The sequence below is a fragment of the Prunus persica genome, chromosome G6 (genome assembly GCF_000346465.2).
Source record: "Prunus persica cultivar Lovell chromosome G6, Prunus_persica_NCBIv2, whole genome shotgun sequence".
Lineage (NCBI taxonomy): Eukaryota > Viridiplantae > Streptophyta > Magnoliopsida > Rosales > Rosaceae > Prunus > Prunus persica.
In genome coordinates this window covers 23,921,736-23,938,375 of record NC_034014.1, presented here as the reverse complement: position 1 = coordinate 23,938,375, position 16,640 = coordinate 23,921,736, and the positions used below count along the sequence as shown (strand labels likewise).

The 16,640-nt window shown below is 38.0% G+C and overlaps 6 protein-coding genes across 7 annotated transcripts; 2 read left to right on the top strand and 4 right to left on the bottom strand.

Annotated features, from left to right (window-relative positions):
* Positions 251–2,850, bottom strand: LOC18773609 (cell number regulator 8). Its single transcript, XM_020566309.1, has 3 exons — positions 2,369–2,850; positions 1,076–1,278; positions 251–710 (listed from the first exon to the last, which is right to left on the bottom strand). The coding sequence occupies exons 1-3, from the start codon at positions 2,679–2,681 to the stop codon at positions 471–473; spliced, it is 756 nt and encodes a 251-aa protein (XP_020421898.1). The 5' UTR covers positions 2,682–2,850; the 3' UTR covers positions 251–470.
* Positions 4,330–4,812, top strand: LOC18774671 (uncharacterized mitochondrial protein AtMg00310). Its single transcript, XM_020565856.1, has one exon. The coding sequence runs from the start codon at positions 4,330–4,332 to the stop codon at positions 4,810–4,812; it is 483 nt and encodes a 160-aa protein (XP_020421445.1).
* On the top strand, positions 4,906–5,598 carry LOC109949733. The gene has a single exon (XM_020565854.1). It carries the CDS (start codon positions 4,906–4,908, stop codon positions 5,596–5,598), a length of 693 nt encoding a protein of 230 aa, XP_020421443.1.
* Positions 6,216–7,250, bottom strand: LOC18774412. Of its 2 annotated transcripts, none has more exons than XM_020566601.1 (3): positions 7,001–7,250; positions 6,742–6,917; positions 6,216–6,555 (listed from the first exon to the last, which is right to left on the bottom strand). In XM_020566601.1, exons 1-3 carry the CDS (start codon positions 7,122–7,124, stop codon positions 6,535–6,537), a joined length of 321 nt encoding a protein of 106 aa, XP_020422190.1. In that variant the 5' UTR covers positions 7,125–7,250; the 3' UTR covers positions 6,216–6,534. The 2 variants fall into 2 exon arrangements, with proteins under 2 accessions (XP_020422190.1, XP_007207782.2); XM_007207720.2 differs by having other exon boundaries at positions 6,742–6,914; positions 7,001–7,154.
* LOC109949457 lies at positions 10,211–11,830 on the bottom strand. The gene has a single exon (XM_020565038.1). The coding sequence runs from the start codon at positions 11,366–11,368 to the stop codon at positions 10,379–10,381; it is 990 nt and encodes a 329-aa protein (XP_020420627.1). The 5' UTR covers positions 11,369–11,830; the 3' UTR covers positions 10,211–10,378.
* On the bottom strand, positions 12,760–16,356 carry LOC18772796 (protein POLAR LOCALIZATION DURING ASYMMETRIC DIVISION AND REDISTRIBUTION). The gene is made up of 4 exons (XM_007207098.2): positions 15,572–16,356; positions 14,040–14,500; positions 13,331–13,571; positions 12,760–13,212 (listed from the first exon to the last, which is right to left on the bottom strand). Exons 1-4 carry the CDS (start codon positions 16,011–16,013, stop codon positions 13,103–13,105), a joined length of 1,254 nt encoding a protein of 417 aa, XP_007207160.2. The 5' UTR covers positions 16,014–16,356; the 3' UTR covers positions 12,760–13,102.

Below are 16,640 nucleotides of genomic sequence, written 5' to 3'. Positions count from 1 at the left end.
AATGATATGATGTGGTAAGTGATGCCTATACATAAAGAGAAGGTGAGGCCAAGGTTGGATGACATAGACGTCTCAGGCCAACGTTGGATAATGGGTTTGAATAGAAAAACTCCATCATCACACTGACTAATAATATTACTAAGTTCGTTTAAAATGACATATTTGTCTTATCAAATTACAAACTTCCACAATTTAGATTTATATTTATAGAAAAATAGAAAAATAGTTTTAATCTGTAACTAAGGCAGTGAGTAATCAATGAACAAGCACGTACATAGATATCAAGTATTACATACACACAAGTCTATATACTTTCATCTTATCTTATTTATACTTGACTGCAAAAAAACAAAGTAAAAGATGTGATTAGGATAATTCAATGCAGTTTTAACACAGCTCTTAATATCATCCAAACACACTTAAGTATGTATACACAAAGTACAAGCATCTCGTGCCCACGAAGTACGCTCTCAAGCTCCACGGCCCATGGCCTGCTCCCCAGGAGGAATCATAACCAGAACTGGTTGAGCATTGAAACCAGGATGAAGCATCCTGCGACGGATCTCACGACCTTCCTGACAAAGGGCGCATGCATGGCAGAAAACATGAGTCGCAAAATCACAGGCGGTCTCACACTGTTCTTGTTGTACCTCATCTTCCACAAAGCTGCCACAGCATCCACATGACCTATGAAGCGCCTCACAGCTACCCTGCTCATCACCAAAAACCATAAAACCACACATTCAAAACCTCTCCTCAATTCTCTTGTAAGAATATATAAAACAATGCCAAGTATTCACTATGCAAGGCTAACACAACAATGCCAAACATTCACTATGTAAGGCTTTGAGACGGACAAATAAAGTAATGTGTGCGATGATTAGATTCATTGCAAAACCATGCTAAAGAAAGGGACCATGTAAAGTGTAACTGAATCAAAATCATATGCAATGCAAAATATTACAGACATATAAACATAACCAAAATTTAATCTACAAATCAAAACAATATGAAAACAGGCTAAGTTTATCTGAATCAAAACCATAAACATTTTGGGAGGCAAAATATAACTTGCCTCTAGGTTGAACTTCCGGCGGATAGCAGTACGGCTAGGATATGAAAACCATGGTGCAAGGCAGTTCCAACCAAAAAAGGTATTACCAATCAGATATAGACCATAGTAAGACAAACAGTGATTTGCAAACGTCCCAGGAGTAGATCCAAGTCTCTCAACATTGCTTCCATACAACACACAAGGAGCCACACTTCCAAGAAGGCCTAGCCAGATCACATCAACGTTAGTATGACAAATGTCGATAACATGTAGGAAAGAACACTGACAAAACATATCCATAAAGAAATACAATCTTATAATCCAGAAGACCTGATTTTCAAGTATTAACCAACAATTTATCCAAACTATTTCATGCGGGTACATAATTGTCATATTTTCCAGTGGGAAAAAAAGTTAGAAATTCCACTAAAGCAAAAGCTGAATGAACAAACAGTCTTGTTTTTAACCACTCATGTTTTCCGAAATTTAGGGATAATATGAATTTGAGTTTTGATAAAATGCTAAGTGGAGTTTTTCGTACCGAGGGTTCGAATCCCTCTCTTTCCGTTTTTGTTGATGACTCGATATTTTCTTTCGAATTTTTCGCGAGGCAAACCATACATTTATAAAAGAAGGGGAAGTACCAAAAGAAAATAAAAGACACTTCTCAAGACTATGCCTTACAGAAACTCAAAAGACAACAGGGACAGGCATATGATGAATGAAAAATCATCCAGAACCCTGTGTTGGGTAAATCGTTATATATTCAAAAAGCTATTGCCAATTGTGATCCAATCCAATTAATAACGTATACCAAATTGCAGAATGGTACATCTAAAAACACGTTTTGGGTATTGGGTGGTTCACCCTACCCCTTGGGTCAGTATAGTAATCAACAAGATGCATAATTATTCCAGAAAATGTGTAATACCCCCCTTTTTCTTTTGTATTAATGATTAAAGGCACAGCAGCGTAAACCGTACAAGTATTATATAATAACATAATACATCTATTCCAAACAATATAGAAATACAGAGTCAAGATTAATCGATTTTGCATCCTGTAAAATTGAGAGGAATTGTTATAAATAAAACACATGTTATAGTTCTATTCAATGCCACGATCGAGCTAATTTTACACCATTTCAAATGCCCAAAGGCAATTAAATAATCAGTCACCTAAAATCCAATGAATCAGAGCTACTGAGGGCACAATAGAACATTGAAATTCAAACATCGCATGATGCCAAAATCTTAATTGAAAAATCAAAAAGAAAACTTAACCGAAAAAGAAAATCAGAATGAAAAAACTTACAAACTTCAAGATCGCTGCTACAGAAATCATCATTACGGCCGAGACATGCAAGAAGGCCGGAGTCCCACTGGGCCCGGCCCATGGGCTCACCCATCACGCTCCCGTGCCCCAACGGCAGCCCATCGGCGGTCCACCCGCAGCCATTACCACCGCCATTCACATGGCCCATCTCTGCCTGAGATTTCTCCGGCGACTGAGTCTCCGGCGAGGCCTTGGCGGGCTTTTCAGCATCCTTCTGAGGCTCCTCGAATTGCTGGCTCAGAAGAGGGTTCGATTCCTCTTGGACGTTGCTCTCCCTGTTGTTGATCGCCATAATTGATCGCAGAGAGAAATCAGAAACCCTAAAATTTGAATCGCAGAGAGAGAGAGAGAGAGAGGGATTGAATTTTGAAACCCTAAAATTGGATCCAGAGAAATGAAAGGGGGAGAAAACGAGGTTTCTTTCTGTCTCAGAGTCGTTTGTAGCTACAAGCAAACCGCGTTAACCGCATAATCCATCAATAATTTACCTCGGCCACGTCACACCTCCAGTCAACGCCGTTTGGTAGTTCTAATCTGCCGCGGCACCTACTAGAGTAAAAGATCTACTGCCGCTTTAATTTCTCACCACGTGTACCGTCTCTTGGCAACCAGCTATTTGCGGGCGGATCTATAATAACAAATTAAAATCGTGATTTGGCATAATTTTCTCAGCGCTAGTGTTGTCCGCTTGGTTAAGTTAAAGGGTTTTTTTAATTAATTAATTAATTTAGATAATCCAAATTTTACAAACTTTCTATAAGCTCATGGTGACGTAGAATTTGACGTAGTTTAAGATTTGACCTTGATTCATCACCATTGATATTCAATTAAACAATTGATCTGATATGTTCTCTCTTGATAGATATCAAAAGACACATCTCTATGTAGATAAGTAACAACATTTGCTATTTGACTCGTCTCCCTAGCCAAAACTTACCATTTTTGGCTCTTGTTACCCCCCATGAAATAAGAACTGCTGGCATTTCCCTGTTAACAAGTCCAACAACAGTAGGTCCATGGTAATCAAATTAATCATTTTTCTATTTAAATCTCGCACTTCTCTTTGTTCATCTCATATTCTAAGTTCACCCTAACTTTTAATTCAAAATTTCACAATTTTTAAGAAAAACTCATTATCTTCCCAAATTACCCTTAAATACACACTCACCATGAGAAATTTTTTATTAAAAAAACTCATCAACCTCATACCCCACAACCCACACCCCATTCTCTTGCCTCTCACCATTCTAAGTTCACATCAACCTCACATTACTTAAAGAGATAAAAACTTTGTTGTCAAATGTGTGAAATAAAAGAGCTTTGGAGAAGAAATCATGGGAAATAAAGTTTGAGTAGAAGAAGAAAAGAGCTTTGAGAAGAAAGAAGCCCTTTTGAAATGGGAGCAGAAACTAGAATATGCTACCAAGGCAAAAGCTGATGTTGATGCTGATACCGATAGTGACACGGACAGCAGTGACGGGAGAAGAAAGTTGAGTAAAAGATGGGAGAAGAAATTTAATATGAAGAGTGATGAGATGCGTGTATTAGGGTTAAGTATTAAGTTGGATGATTTTTTTTTTTTTGGTCTTTTTACACAATAATAAAACTTAAGAGCTTAATAATTTAAGTATTAGGATGAACAAAGAAAAGTGTGAGATTTAAATAGAAAAACTCTAAAAAGAAAATGTGGCCCAATTTTATATGTAGGTTGAGCAAATTAATAAGGCATTAAATTTGGTTTCCCCAATAGCATCCAAGTGTATAATCATAGTAATTATGCGTTACTATCATGCAGAAACATTGCCAAGCCACACTGCCACATTACATGTGTCTCTCACATGCATGTTTATGCAAATAAGAAAATAGGCTCGAAATTGATGGGCTGGTTGGAACAGTTTTTATCGCAAGTGGGTAAAGAAATCCTTATTAAGGCAGTGGCAATGGCAATACCCAATTATGCCATGTCATGCTTCAAACGGCATGTTAGCTTATGCAAGGAGATTGAGAAGGATATTGCAAGATATTGGTGGCACAGTAATAAGGAACAAAAGGGTATTCACTGGGTTAGTTGGCAATGGCTGAGCTTGCTGAAATATGCTGGTGGTCTAGGATTCCGTGACTTGATTTGTTTTAATTTAGCTATGTTAGCTAAAATTGGATGGCGAATTGAGCAGCATCCTGAGTCACTACTTGCGCATGTTTTACATGATAAGTATCATTATGGCTTTAATTTTTTGGAGGTGGGTTGTAGCAGAGGTTCTTCCTGGGGCTGGAAAAGAATTCTCCAAGGGCGCAAGGTGCTTGAAGCCAATTTGAGATGGAGAATTGGAAATGGGGAGACTCTGCGTATTGGTGAAGATGGATGGTTGCCCAAGCCGTACGTTTTTAAGGTTCTCTCTCGACACCCGGATATGCCTCATTGAGTGATGGACCTTATTTATCATGAAGTTAAAATATGGCAGAGTGATCTAATCTAAAGATACTTTATTACTGAGGAGGCCCAACTTATCCTACCCATGGTCATTAGCAAAATATGGCACTTTACAAAATATGGCGGGTATACCGTTAAGTCTGGTTACGACTTGGCAATCAAATTGAGAAGAAATGGAGTGATTGGCAAGAAGGGAAAGGGTGAATGCAGCAACCAAAGTGGACAAAGCGGTCCCTGGAAACATATTTGGGCTTTGCAAGTGCCTCCTAAAATCCAGATGTTCATCTGGCGGTGCTACCGAAATGTTTTAGCTGTCCGCGAGAACCTCAGACGACGGCGTGTCGATGTGGAGGCTGACTGTCTACTATGCGGTAACAATGGAAAAACAGAGGTCCATTTATTTTTTCGGTGTGAAATAGCCAGGTTATTTTGGTTTGCAAGTCCTTCACATTTAGATGTGCATGGGGTAGAAGGAGAAGATTTCCTTAGCTGTTGGGAATGTTTGCTTCAGAAGTTTGCTCAGGTTGAAAAGATGGATGAGATTCTTCAAATTGTGGCATTTGGACTGTGGAGAATTTGGAAATGGAGAAATGCGGTAGTTTTTGAAAGACAGTCTTTGGACCCCATGGATTTGGTAAGGTGCTTGTTCATGCGGACTAATGAATATAGGGAGGTTCATTCAACAACCAAGGTGCTCAGAAGTGAACTGCTAAGACCACCAGACAAAACAGGGCCCCATAGGAGAACTTGGCAGAAAACCCCCTCCCGAACTTTTTAAGCCAATTGTGATGGGGCTTGGGTGGCACAAACGAAAAGGGGAGGGGGGTTGGCTGGGTTATTCGGACTGAGTGGGGTGAGCTCTTGCGAGCAAGTGGTCGAGGGATTGGTTGTTGTGGCACAGCATTTGCGGTTGAAGCAGGCTATACGTGATATGTAGAGTAGAGTCTGATTCACAAGAGATTATTCTAATTGTACGAGTATGGCAGAAATAGAAGGTATTCTTTTTGACATCCAAGTTTTAGCTCGATGATTTCAGCAGGTGGTGTTTCGACATATACCATACTTTTGTAGTTGGGCGTTCTCTTGTATGGGACCAATTTGGCCCAGCGTGGCTCTATAGTATTTTAGCTCTTGATGTTACCGATGACTTGAATTAATAAAACTTCCAAACTGTCGACCAAAAAAAAAAGATCCCACTGCCTTGGCATTTAGGGTTAAATAGAATTTCTGTTTAAAAAACAAATTACAAAAATGGCTCGAGTTAGTGATGAAGTTTTACTCACGTCCGTTGTACTGCTATTTGGATGGCTCTCTTTGTACCTTTTCAATTGATCCAATAAACTATTATCACTTTTTCTTAAAACAAAAACAAATTATAGAGGAAAAGAAGAAAGGTTTAAGATCATTATAGCAGCTGCTAAACATTATTCTTATAACATAAAATTTTGAAGAAATTACACTCTTCCTATTGCAATTTGCATTCTTTAATTCTCAAACCTGATTAAAGTAGCACTAATGGTAATTACAATAGATATTGATCCAAACATAAAATATCTCACAACCCTCATTTACACAAGGCAATTAAAACATACAATGAATTAAAGATTGCTAATCAATCATTTATATATTAATTGATCAACCTCAGCATGTTCTTAACTGATATATCTGTACTAAAAACTTTGACCAAAATTATCACTCTCACTGCCAGAGATCTTCATCCATGCATTTGCTTGGCCTGCAAAAGAAAATTACAAGCATAAACATCAATGCAAAAGTAATTAAACGCCTAATTAATCATACAAGTTAAAATTAGCAAGAACTTTTGAATGGAATTTTCCACTAGAACAGCTGAACCCCAATAAGATTTTTTTTAAAATTTTATAAAAAAATCAAATCAAATCAATCCATGTAATGTTCTTACCTTTCTTCCCATGCTAGAAGCCCTAGAGCTCTTAGGTTTAGGACTTGCCATGGCACTTTCTTTGTGGATCAAAGGCTTCCCATGAGAGTGATCAGGTGGTGGGATTGATGAGTGGGTCTCTGGACCTCTATAATCAATCTCATAAACCTCAGTACCCACTACATCTGATCCACCTACTAAAACCCAACAAAACAAAATTAACAAAAAAAATTAATCTTAATCAACTTTGAATATAAATCATGAAGGCAGAACTTCAAACCTCTAGAAAAACAAGGGGTGGCAAGCAAGAAGAGAAGAAGGAAAGTGAGGATTGTAGAGTTCTTGAGCTCCATTTTCATGGCAATGAGGCTCAAAGCAGACTCTGCAAAAACCCAAATGAGCATTTCACATTTATATATACAAAAGGGTTCAAGAAAGAAGCAAGGAATGAGAGGTAGTTTATTTTATTTTATTTATAAATTAATTTGTATTTAATTATCAGCTTTTCACAATTGAAACCATCACCACCCAACACAGCAATAAGTTGTGAGGTGCCGATGTGGATGTGTAGGGTTGGAAACATTAATGCTACTGTTACTAGCATACCACATATGCATAGAATTTAATTTAATTTTTCAGTTTATTTTATATTAATTTGGTGTTTTTTTTTGTTTTTTGTTTTTAATTTGATTTTTTTCTTGGGACAAGTCCATGTGTGTATAATTGAAATGTCCTTATAGGGGACATCCCATTTAGCCCCCCATTGGCTGGACTTCATGTTTCTCATAATTGCTTACATTAAAAATTCATTTGGGAAATGGGAAGTAAATTAAAAAAAACCTTTTGCACATAATTTCTCAAATAATTTTTGTTTCTTTTTCATGGCAAGAAGCTTAGAGAAATGGTTTGGTGCAGCATTTGTCGATCAAACCAATCAACCTCATCACAGCTAGCAGACAATATTTTGGCTTTTCATATTGACACAATGAATAAGAAAAGAAAAATGATTTGGTCAAAGGAAGCTCAAGTCATTTCATGATCAATAATTAGTTGCCCAAATAGGTTCAAAAAAATATGTAAATGAATGGATATTTTCTGAAGTTCATAGCCAAAAAAAGGAAATTTATATTGACAACCCTTAGCTTTTTTTTGGTGGAACAACCCTTAATTTGTACTGGCTCTTTTTGCCATCTTATTACGTAACATTGTACTGGCTGTTTGTGCCTTTATTTTAAAGAATAATAAAATTTTCTCTTGATTTAAAAATATTTATAAAAACAAAAAAAAACAAAAAAAAAACTACGCTTAACTTGCATACGAGAGAATAATATATTGGATACTTGTGGTATATATAAATAGATATGAATAAAATAGAATATTAGTGTTTAATTTATGAAGAGCACATGCTCATAAATAAAGTTAGGTTTTGTATATCTTGGCGTTTTGTTGGGTCCACTGTCAACAGCCATATCATGGCTGGAGGGGGATGGGTCTGCTTCAATCTTCAAATCGTATGACACAGATCACTACTTCAAATGCTTGGCTATCAAATGCAACTATTTTATTTTCTTAATTTTAATCAAATTTACGGCATATATATATATATATTGCAACTTATTTAAAAAAAAGGAATAGGCAAATGAAGTTACGTAAGTAGAAATTGAAACACCCTTAACCTATAATACAATTTTATATACTCAATTCTTCGTATTATCGAGGTTTCTCAAAAATAAAGATACCATATGTATATTTCATATTTCTTGTATTTCTTCTCTCTCCGACCATAGTGCGTGTCCCTTTTTTCAGTCATGAGATTTGCACTTTAATTTGTGGCGTCCATCTTACTTTGCATAATTGGGTCCAAGTCTATCACTTAACTACACCAAATCAATTGATTGTTATTCGGATTTGATGAGAGTTAATGGAGGTTGGTAGAACATAGAGAGTTAATGGATGTAACCATAAGATATACGCGTATACATTACGTCTTAATTGAGACCTTTTCAAATTTACGATTATATTGGATTTGATTTGTCACATCCTAACCTACTCCTTTTTGTAAACTACGGATTAAGGAGTAGAAATGACCCGATTGATGTTGGGTTCACCAAAGTGACAAGCCTTTGTACCTTAGGATGCTTCTTGGTCACCCATGAACTAGTTGAGTTACATGTAAGAACATAGGATGCTTCTAGATGTTTGCTTTGTGCTTTTTAAGTGTCTATTTTGGGGGGTGGGGGTGGTGGTGTGTGGTGTTTCAAATTGTGCACCAGCCATGGGCCAGAAAAATTGAAAATTGGATTTTGTTCTGTTAGGGTTGGGTGGACTATTCATGGGTGTACTGATCAAATGTGTGAAGAAGACGTTACTTCAACCGAGCTTGATCTCACACTCACACTTTGCTTCCAAGACCTAACGCTCTTATCTTTGCTTGCTTCATGTGACATCTTATTATACTTGGCTTAATTAACATCCAAACTTAAAGTTATGGTTACCTTCATGATTGAAACTAGCACTCTCTATTAATCTACATACTCATTCAAGCCCTCTATATTACTTAGGGCACGATTTTGTTCAATTTTGATTAGTCATACAATGTTTTGATGAACTTTGATCAGGCACACATTATTGATCCAAGCACTTTACGAGAAATACAAATATGATTGATACTTTAACCGAATTGAGAGTGTCACACATAAATTGTGAAGTTCACTATAAATAATGTGTTTCGCACAAGTTCTTTTCATTAAAGCCCAACGCAGTGCATCAATAATATTGAGTTATTAAAGTCTTATCCGATAATAAGCGATTGATTTTCTTCCTTACCCGGTTAGAAATAAATGAAGAGGACCCTCACAGCCTACAACTGGAACTTGTCACGTATCATTCACAAAAGAATTAAACATGATGAGTCTTAAAGATAGTTACACCCACATGCTTGCAAAATAAGGACCACCACAAGATATCAACTACATTCCAAGAATCCGAGACAATCTTTACAATTAACCAATTTACAATGCTCTTCAACTGTGAAGTCCAATTTTATTATACTAATCTTATTATAAAACTCAACAAATTAATCTCAAACAATCCCAAATCCAATACCACAACAACATCAAGCTGCTGCATGTATTAAAATGAACAACTAGGTCACCTTCTGGTTATGTTAATTACTATTTTAGTCAATAGCTTCTGCTATCTAAATAGAAAAAAAGTAGGTCAGGAGTATCCAATGGTAATCAAAGGCCGAAAACAGTTCCATGAAAAGCGTTTTTGAGAAATCCGAGACACAATCTGAGTTCAATATTCAATGGCATCAAAGACGGCAATAAATAAAGCTGCCCCTGACCATGAGCTGTTGCTGTTGTTGTTGATTATGAGTCTCAGTAGATGAACAAAAATAAACACACAGCAGAAGCAGATTTTCACTGTTTCAGCTTCAACTGTACGACCAGATTAACCTTTTTATATTACCAAAGAAAGACTCAGAGAAAAAAGCCATGGAGATTCCCTCGTACAGCCACAGATGTGAAAATACAATCTTTTCAAGTTTTAATCACTACAAAAAATTGTGTTCAGAAACTATGTGCAGTTTTTAAAAAAGAATTAGAGAACAGAGAAAAAACTAATGAGACTAATTAACAATTGAATTAATTAATCACAAAATACTTGGTGAGCATGAATCAACAATACCCAACCTTCTCTTTCTCCAGAAGCTCAGCTCCGGGTCGAGCTTCTCTGCTGTTCTTGCTGGTTCTGATTTACACCTTGTGAGTATTAGAGGTCGAGCAGAGCCTCCAAGGTCCTCGTCTGTATCTTCGATACTTGCAGATTTGGCCATTCGTTCTCTGATTGAACTCTCCAATTCCATGAAAATTTTCAATTTTTCTTCACTTTCTGAGTCTAATTTCGCTTCTTGATCCAAAATGGACTCCCGTTCTGATATGGGTCTCTCGTTCTCGGTGCAATTTCCTCCGTTTTGGGTCTCTGTGCTCTGTTCTTCCTCTGTTTCTTCAGCTCTTATAGGTGAGCCCCAAAATCTACTGGCCAAAGATGAAGACCTGTACGGCGCAGATCTGCATCGAGTTAATAGCAAAGCGTTCCTTGGTGGTGAAGAAGAAGAAGAAGAAACAAAAGCTTTGGCCTTTCTTTCATATTCTTGGTCTTCTTCTTCTTCTTCCCCATCTGAAACTTCAATTCCATCTCCAAATTTCGACTCAATCTTTGGCGCGTCCTCTTTAATTTGGCCTTTCCTGCAAAAACCCACTTGAAAAAACGGTACCCACTTGCGCCAAACGGGTCCTAAAGACTTGGGCTTGATTTTCCCTGGAAAATGGCGGCAAAGCATGGCGTTTTGGATCCATTTACACCGTCGTAGGGTCGGAGCTCCGGTCCGCCGGGCTCTTAGAGGTTTCGACCCGCCTTGATTGGAGGATCGTCGGACTCGGACCTGCCCCATGCACGTGACTTTAGGAGAAGAGGGCTCTTGGGTTTCAATGGCGGTGTTTTTTTTCCTCACAAACATTGGGCTCGAACGTAACCGCCCTCTGCTTCTGCTCCCAACATTGGTCCTCAGAAACCTCACTAATGGCGGCGGGAACTTATCGGTTCGACCCGGACTCGATATGGGTTTTGCAGATAGCTTCATTTTTTTGACCCAACCGAATAATCTGAATGATGGGTTGGGGTTTGCTCAGCTTTTGAGATTGAGGAAGAAGGCTCTGTAAATGGGTGACTCTGAAGCTCTGTTTTAGCTTCAATTTTGTTTCTTCCTTTTTTTTTTCCTTTTTTTTTTTTTGCTGGGTTTTTTCTGTGTGAATTTTGTATTTTATCCTTGCACGGATGGATGAATCGACTGTAAAGATTTTTCAATTTTTCAAGGCTGTAGGCTTTGTAGGGTTGTGTTTGGCTCTCGAGGTCAGTTTTTCCAATATTTAACTGTTGTTTTTGGGACTTTGTTGTAGCGTAGGTGATACAATGCCCATGTGAATGATATGTGTGCTGTATATCTTCATGCAATCTGAGCCGTTGGATCTTCACGAAAGTTGGGTTTTTCTTTCTTGGTCTTAAATATGGAATTATATTTTCAGAGGTTGTCCACTCGAAGTCTCTCACTCAACAAAGCTATGATTGAATGGTGATGGAAGCCCGCTGTTTTTAAAGGAACAAAATCATAACCTACCAAAAAAGTCTCTTGCTTAATCAGCTACCAATAAAAGGCCTAACCAAATGTTTTCTTACCATTCAGATCCAATTGGATTCATGTATGAACATGTGTTTTGCTTGTGGTGGTAAGAAAACATTTCCATCTAAGAAGACTTTTCCAATTAACAAACAAAAATAAACACATACACCTTAAGAAAAATATGGAAAGGGTCAATTCAAAAACAACTGTCTTTTGCTTTGGACAAATTTAAGTGTTTACGCAATATATTTTTACTCTCAATTAACCTGATCTACATGAAAGGAGGGAAACTCGAACTTGAATAGAAGGAGACAATCTCACTGCCCAAACCAACTGATCTAACCTTCGTAATAACTATTCTAAATTAAAACAACAGAGAGATGTCATTTAGTCAAAATTATGACTACATGCATCTTGACAATCATACGGGCTTAATTATTGTGAGGTAAGGCGTCACCCAACTCTACTTTTTTTGTGAGAGAGACTCAAATCGTGCACAAAAATCCATCGTTCATAGGACAGGGAAAGCCAATTCTCCAACACGCCACTTTAGTGGCTCCACTTTCCCATCAATTCAATTGTCTCTCTGCACAGCCAGACCACACAACCACCATCGCACTAGAGAAAGTCACACACTTCTTTCCCATATTTGCCCTTACTCATTTCACACCAACCTACAGTGTGCTCAGTGCAATATGGTAACTTGAAATGCTGCTGGGGGCTACTGAATTTGAATGATATCCTTTCCCCAACAAGAAAACAAAAAGTCAACTTGGGTTTCAGAACTCCTTTTTCTGGCACTCAAAAAAAGAAACAGGCAGGGCAAACAAGTCAAGTAGGATTTTAAGGATCACTTGGTAAAGACTGAAAAATGAGTGTTGAGCTCTAGACTTTTTAAAATAAACCATATCAGAATTTAATATTACATGTGGCAGCACTGCATAATGCAAGAAAAACAGCTGCAAATTTTGACACTGCTAACATAGGAAATGTAGGGTGCCCACAAGATGTAATATCTTGCATGTTTGTACACACAGGAAACGTAGGGTTGCTGTGATCTGAATCGGTGGGGCCCACCCATGACATTTTTGTCTGCTGCCTGCCTGCATCCCCCATCCCACAATGGTCTACCAGTAAATTACTAAGTTACCTTCTTACTTGTATACGAGGCAATTTCATCATGCATTGGATTCAGACTCAATAGGGTCTCTTCATCCCAACCGTTGGTTTTGTTGACTCAGATCTCTGCATGTTGTAATTCCAATCAGTGGCTTGCTCTTGTCCATTGCGTGCCTCGGTTTCATCATCTGGGAAACAATGCTTCTATTAGAGTCTTGGAGAAAATTTTCATTGCCAAAGAACCAAATAGAGTAAAAAAAATTGCTTAAAGAAAAAGGGTCTTAAAAGGAAATAATGAAGCCTTGCCTGAGACATTTGAAAGAGATAACTCGGTCAGGCGTCTAACGCAGTCCTTCAATGATTGAAGTTCAGTTTCTTTCTCTTGGAGTTTTGATTGGGCTGAGTGAAGTTCAGATTCCAGCTCCACAATTTGGCTTTCCTGCTGTTCGATGAGCACATGGCATAGTTTCTGATCTAGTTGAGCTGGCAATACTCCATGGAACTGCTGGGTATCAACACCCTGTCCCTCTAGCTCAGGGACAATATCCTAAAATGGAAATGCATTTTTATTAGAAGGGAAAAGTCCGTTAGGTAGGCACAACATGAATTTCACCATTTAGGCATTTACAGTAGCATTTGCCATTTCATTTTGCGCCAAAGAAACAAACAAAATCACAATCCATACATCTCAAAGTGATCAGGTTACGATAAAGAGTGAGGTATATAACACAGTTTTGGTACATCAAGGGTGGTACTTAAAATCTTAGTGGTGATCAGCTTTGAAGATTTTGCAATCCAACTAGGATAAAGTTGTTTCTACTTGGTAAATAACTAGGATAAAGTTGTTGGTTCAGCATCCTTTTATTAAGTAAGGGCATTTTAAAAACACTACTAAATAGCATGCGACACATGATTGGTAAGTGTTAGCTGTAGATTATAGCAACAGCATAATGGCACACCTCTTCAAGGTAAATCAACCTATTCAAAGAGAGTATACTGATGTTAAAAGACTGACCTCACCCAGATTACTCAATCCCTCTTGGCGAGGAGCTTCTGTGATGCACCATGGAAGTTTTTGAAGTTCAGACTCAAGTTCTGCTTCCAATTGATCCATGTCCATAACTTCTGGCCCTGGCTCCTGCTCCTCCGTAAGAACACTACTTGCACATTCGCCATCAGATACAGGAAAACTGGAAATTCTCATATCATTGGGGCCTCTGTTTTCTGAACTTGACTTGTTTAGTCCTGGATGAGTAAGCTTGTAATTAGTTGTCTGATCGTTCATACTGTCTTCACTAGCAGAACCTGAAGCTTGCAGCTTTTGTGGTGATTTTCTTTTATGAAGCTCCGATTTTAATTCATGTACAATTCTTGCAGTCTCATCCATGGCTGTGTTCAGCTTATTGATCTCAGCTTTTCCAGCAGACATCATGTACATGATCCCAACATTAAGTCCCCAACTAAATAAGGAGGTATCTGAAGAGTATATACAAGATTAAATTGAAATGTTAAACTCCTAGCATCAGAAATAGTATGTTTGTGAATTATGACACTAAAATTAAAACAAGCGAACAAAATCCACACAGGTTCGAGCCCATGGAAAATCTTCTACAAGACTACTACAAAAATGCTGACGGGTTAAAGTTGCAGTAACTAAGATCAAATGCACGTTTAGATTTCTGTTAGAATTTCAAGATCAACTTTAAAGATCTCTTGACAATTATGCTAAGCACTTAATCATTTGAATTTGGAATTCACTTCTTCTTAAAGAATCATCTGCTAATACAACATTCTTCTTTATCCTTTCGGAACCACTTTAGCACCATCAGTACCAATTCATACAAGACTGCCTGCCTGCAGAACTCAACCTACTGGAACTTGTGAAATATGATTTTCTGAACATAACAAACGGTATTGCACATAACATACAACCAGCATCACCGTCTTTTTGTAGGAAAGACTAACATGTTACAAAATATAGCCTGCAAGACCATAGCCCTATACTTAACTAGAATATCACCACAAGAGAGAATTGGATATGTTTAATTAAATAGGGTCTGTGCCAAAGCAAAAAACCTATCAGGGTCCACCAAATCCTTTTCAAAAGCAATAAGATGTCAAATGAAAGATTCAAGGCTTAGCAAAGATATTCTATACTTGCAAGAGTTTATATACTCGTCCAGAATATTCTACTTTTTCAAATGCTGGGTCATGGCTCATGATATCTGTTGTAAAGTAAAGCTTTTCAATATTTAAAAAATTGAACTTAAAATTACCAAGAACCTCGACCCTACGTCGTGGTGGACAATGATGTTGAAATGTTAAATTTAATTGGGAATATAATGCGACCAATAATTTGGCTCTTGAAAGCCTAATTAGATATAAGTTTCGGACAGTTGACATCAAATTTACATGATTCAGCAATCAGGATCATAAAGATTGATCATTTTTATGTTCAACAGTAAAATCCTTTTTCCCTTTCCCTCATACGATTTTCCCAGCAGCCATACAGAAACGAAACGAGAGAGGGACAATTGAAAAACTAACCTGCGGAAGAAGACGATCCACATTTGGCAGCAGCTACACTCTTCCCAGTCTTCCTCTTCTTCAAGCAAACGCCAACTTTCCTAGCAGTCCTCCTCTGTTCCGCACCATTAGATCTCTCATCCTCAACACCAACCCCTTTCTTCTTCTTCGACCGGGCCCCCCTTCTCAAGCGAAACCGGGTCCCACTCTCGCCCCGACCCTCGCTCGAAAACCTAAAGATCGTCCCTTCTGGTTGCTCCTCGCAGTCGCTGATCTCCCAGGGAGGCAGCTCAGACTGAAATGCGGAAGCGATGGAGAGGTTAGGGTTAGGGTTTGGGTGGGGCTCCGCATTGTGATCGGTGGTGGGATCGGAATCGGTGGCGGGTTTGAAGTTGAATATGTGATTTTTGGCAAGCAGCCCGGTGGAGGCTGCTACTGCTGCCGCAAAAACCGCTTGCCACATTGAAGAAGAAGAAGAAGAAGGCAAAGCAAAAACCAGCTGTAAACTTTTTGGAAGAGGAGGCTCTTCGCTCCTCAGTGTGTTGCTCACTGGAACTGAAGAAGTGAAGCTCTCTCTTTCTCTGCAAGTCCAAGAGCTATTTACCAATTCACCAGTCGCACACTGGTTACCGACTAGCACGTGGAGACGTGGCGGGGGTAGTTTTGGCACTCCACGTGCTTCCCGCTTTCACGGGCTGTCCGATTGGGAATATTTAATTGGATCCCTGTTTTTGGAAATTTCTTTTGAATCTTTTTCCGGTCTATTCAAATTTCAATATAGTCCTCAGTGGTGCCGTACAGTGAAATTTTGGTCTTAATGTAGTAAATTTATTTTTACGGTATATGTTTTTTCTTTCTATTTTTAATATTTGACAAGTTTTCTCCGTGAAATTTAGACTATTAGCTAAATTACACAATTGTGTCACATATGAGAGAGAACAAGTTCCCTCTCCAAGAGTTGGGACTAATATACAAATCTAAATTTGGAATTTTTTCAACATTATGTTTCGGGTATACAAATCTAATTATTGAAGGAGATTCTTAACTCTCAATTAGTCTTGTTAATAAAGGAATTTCTACTCCACAACTA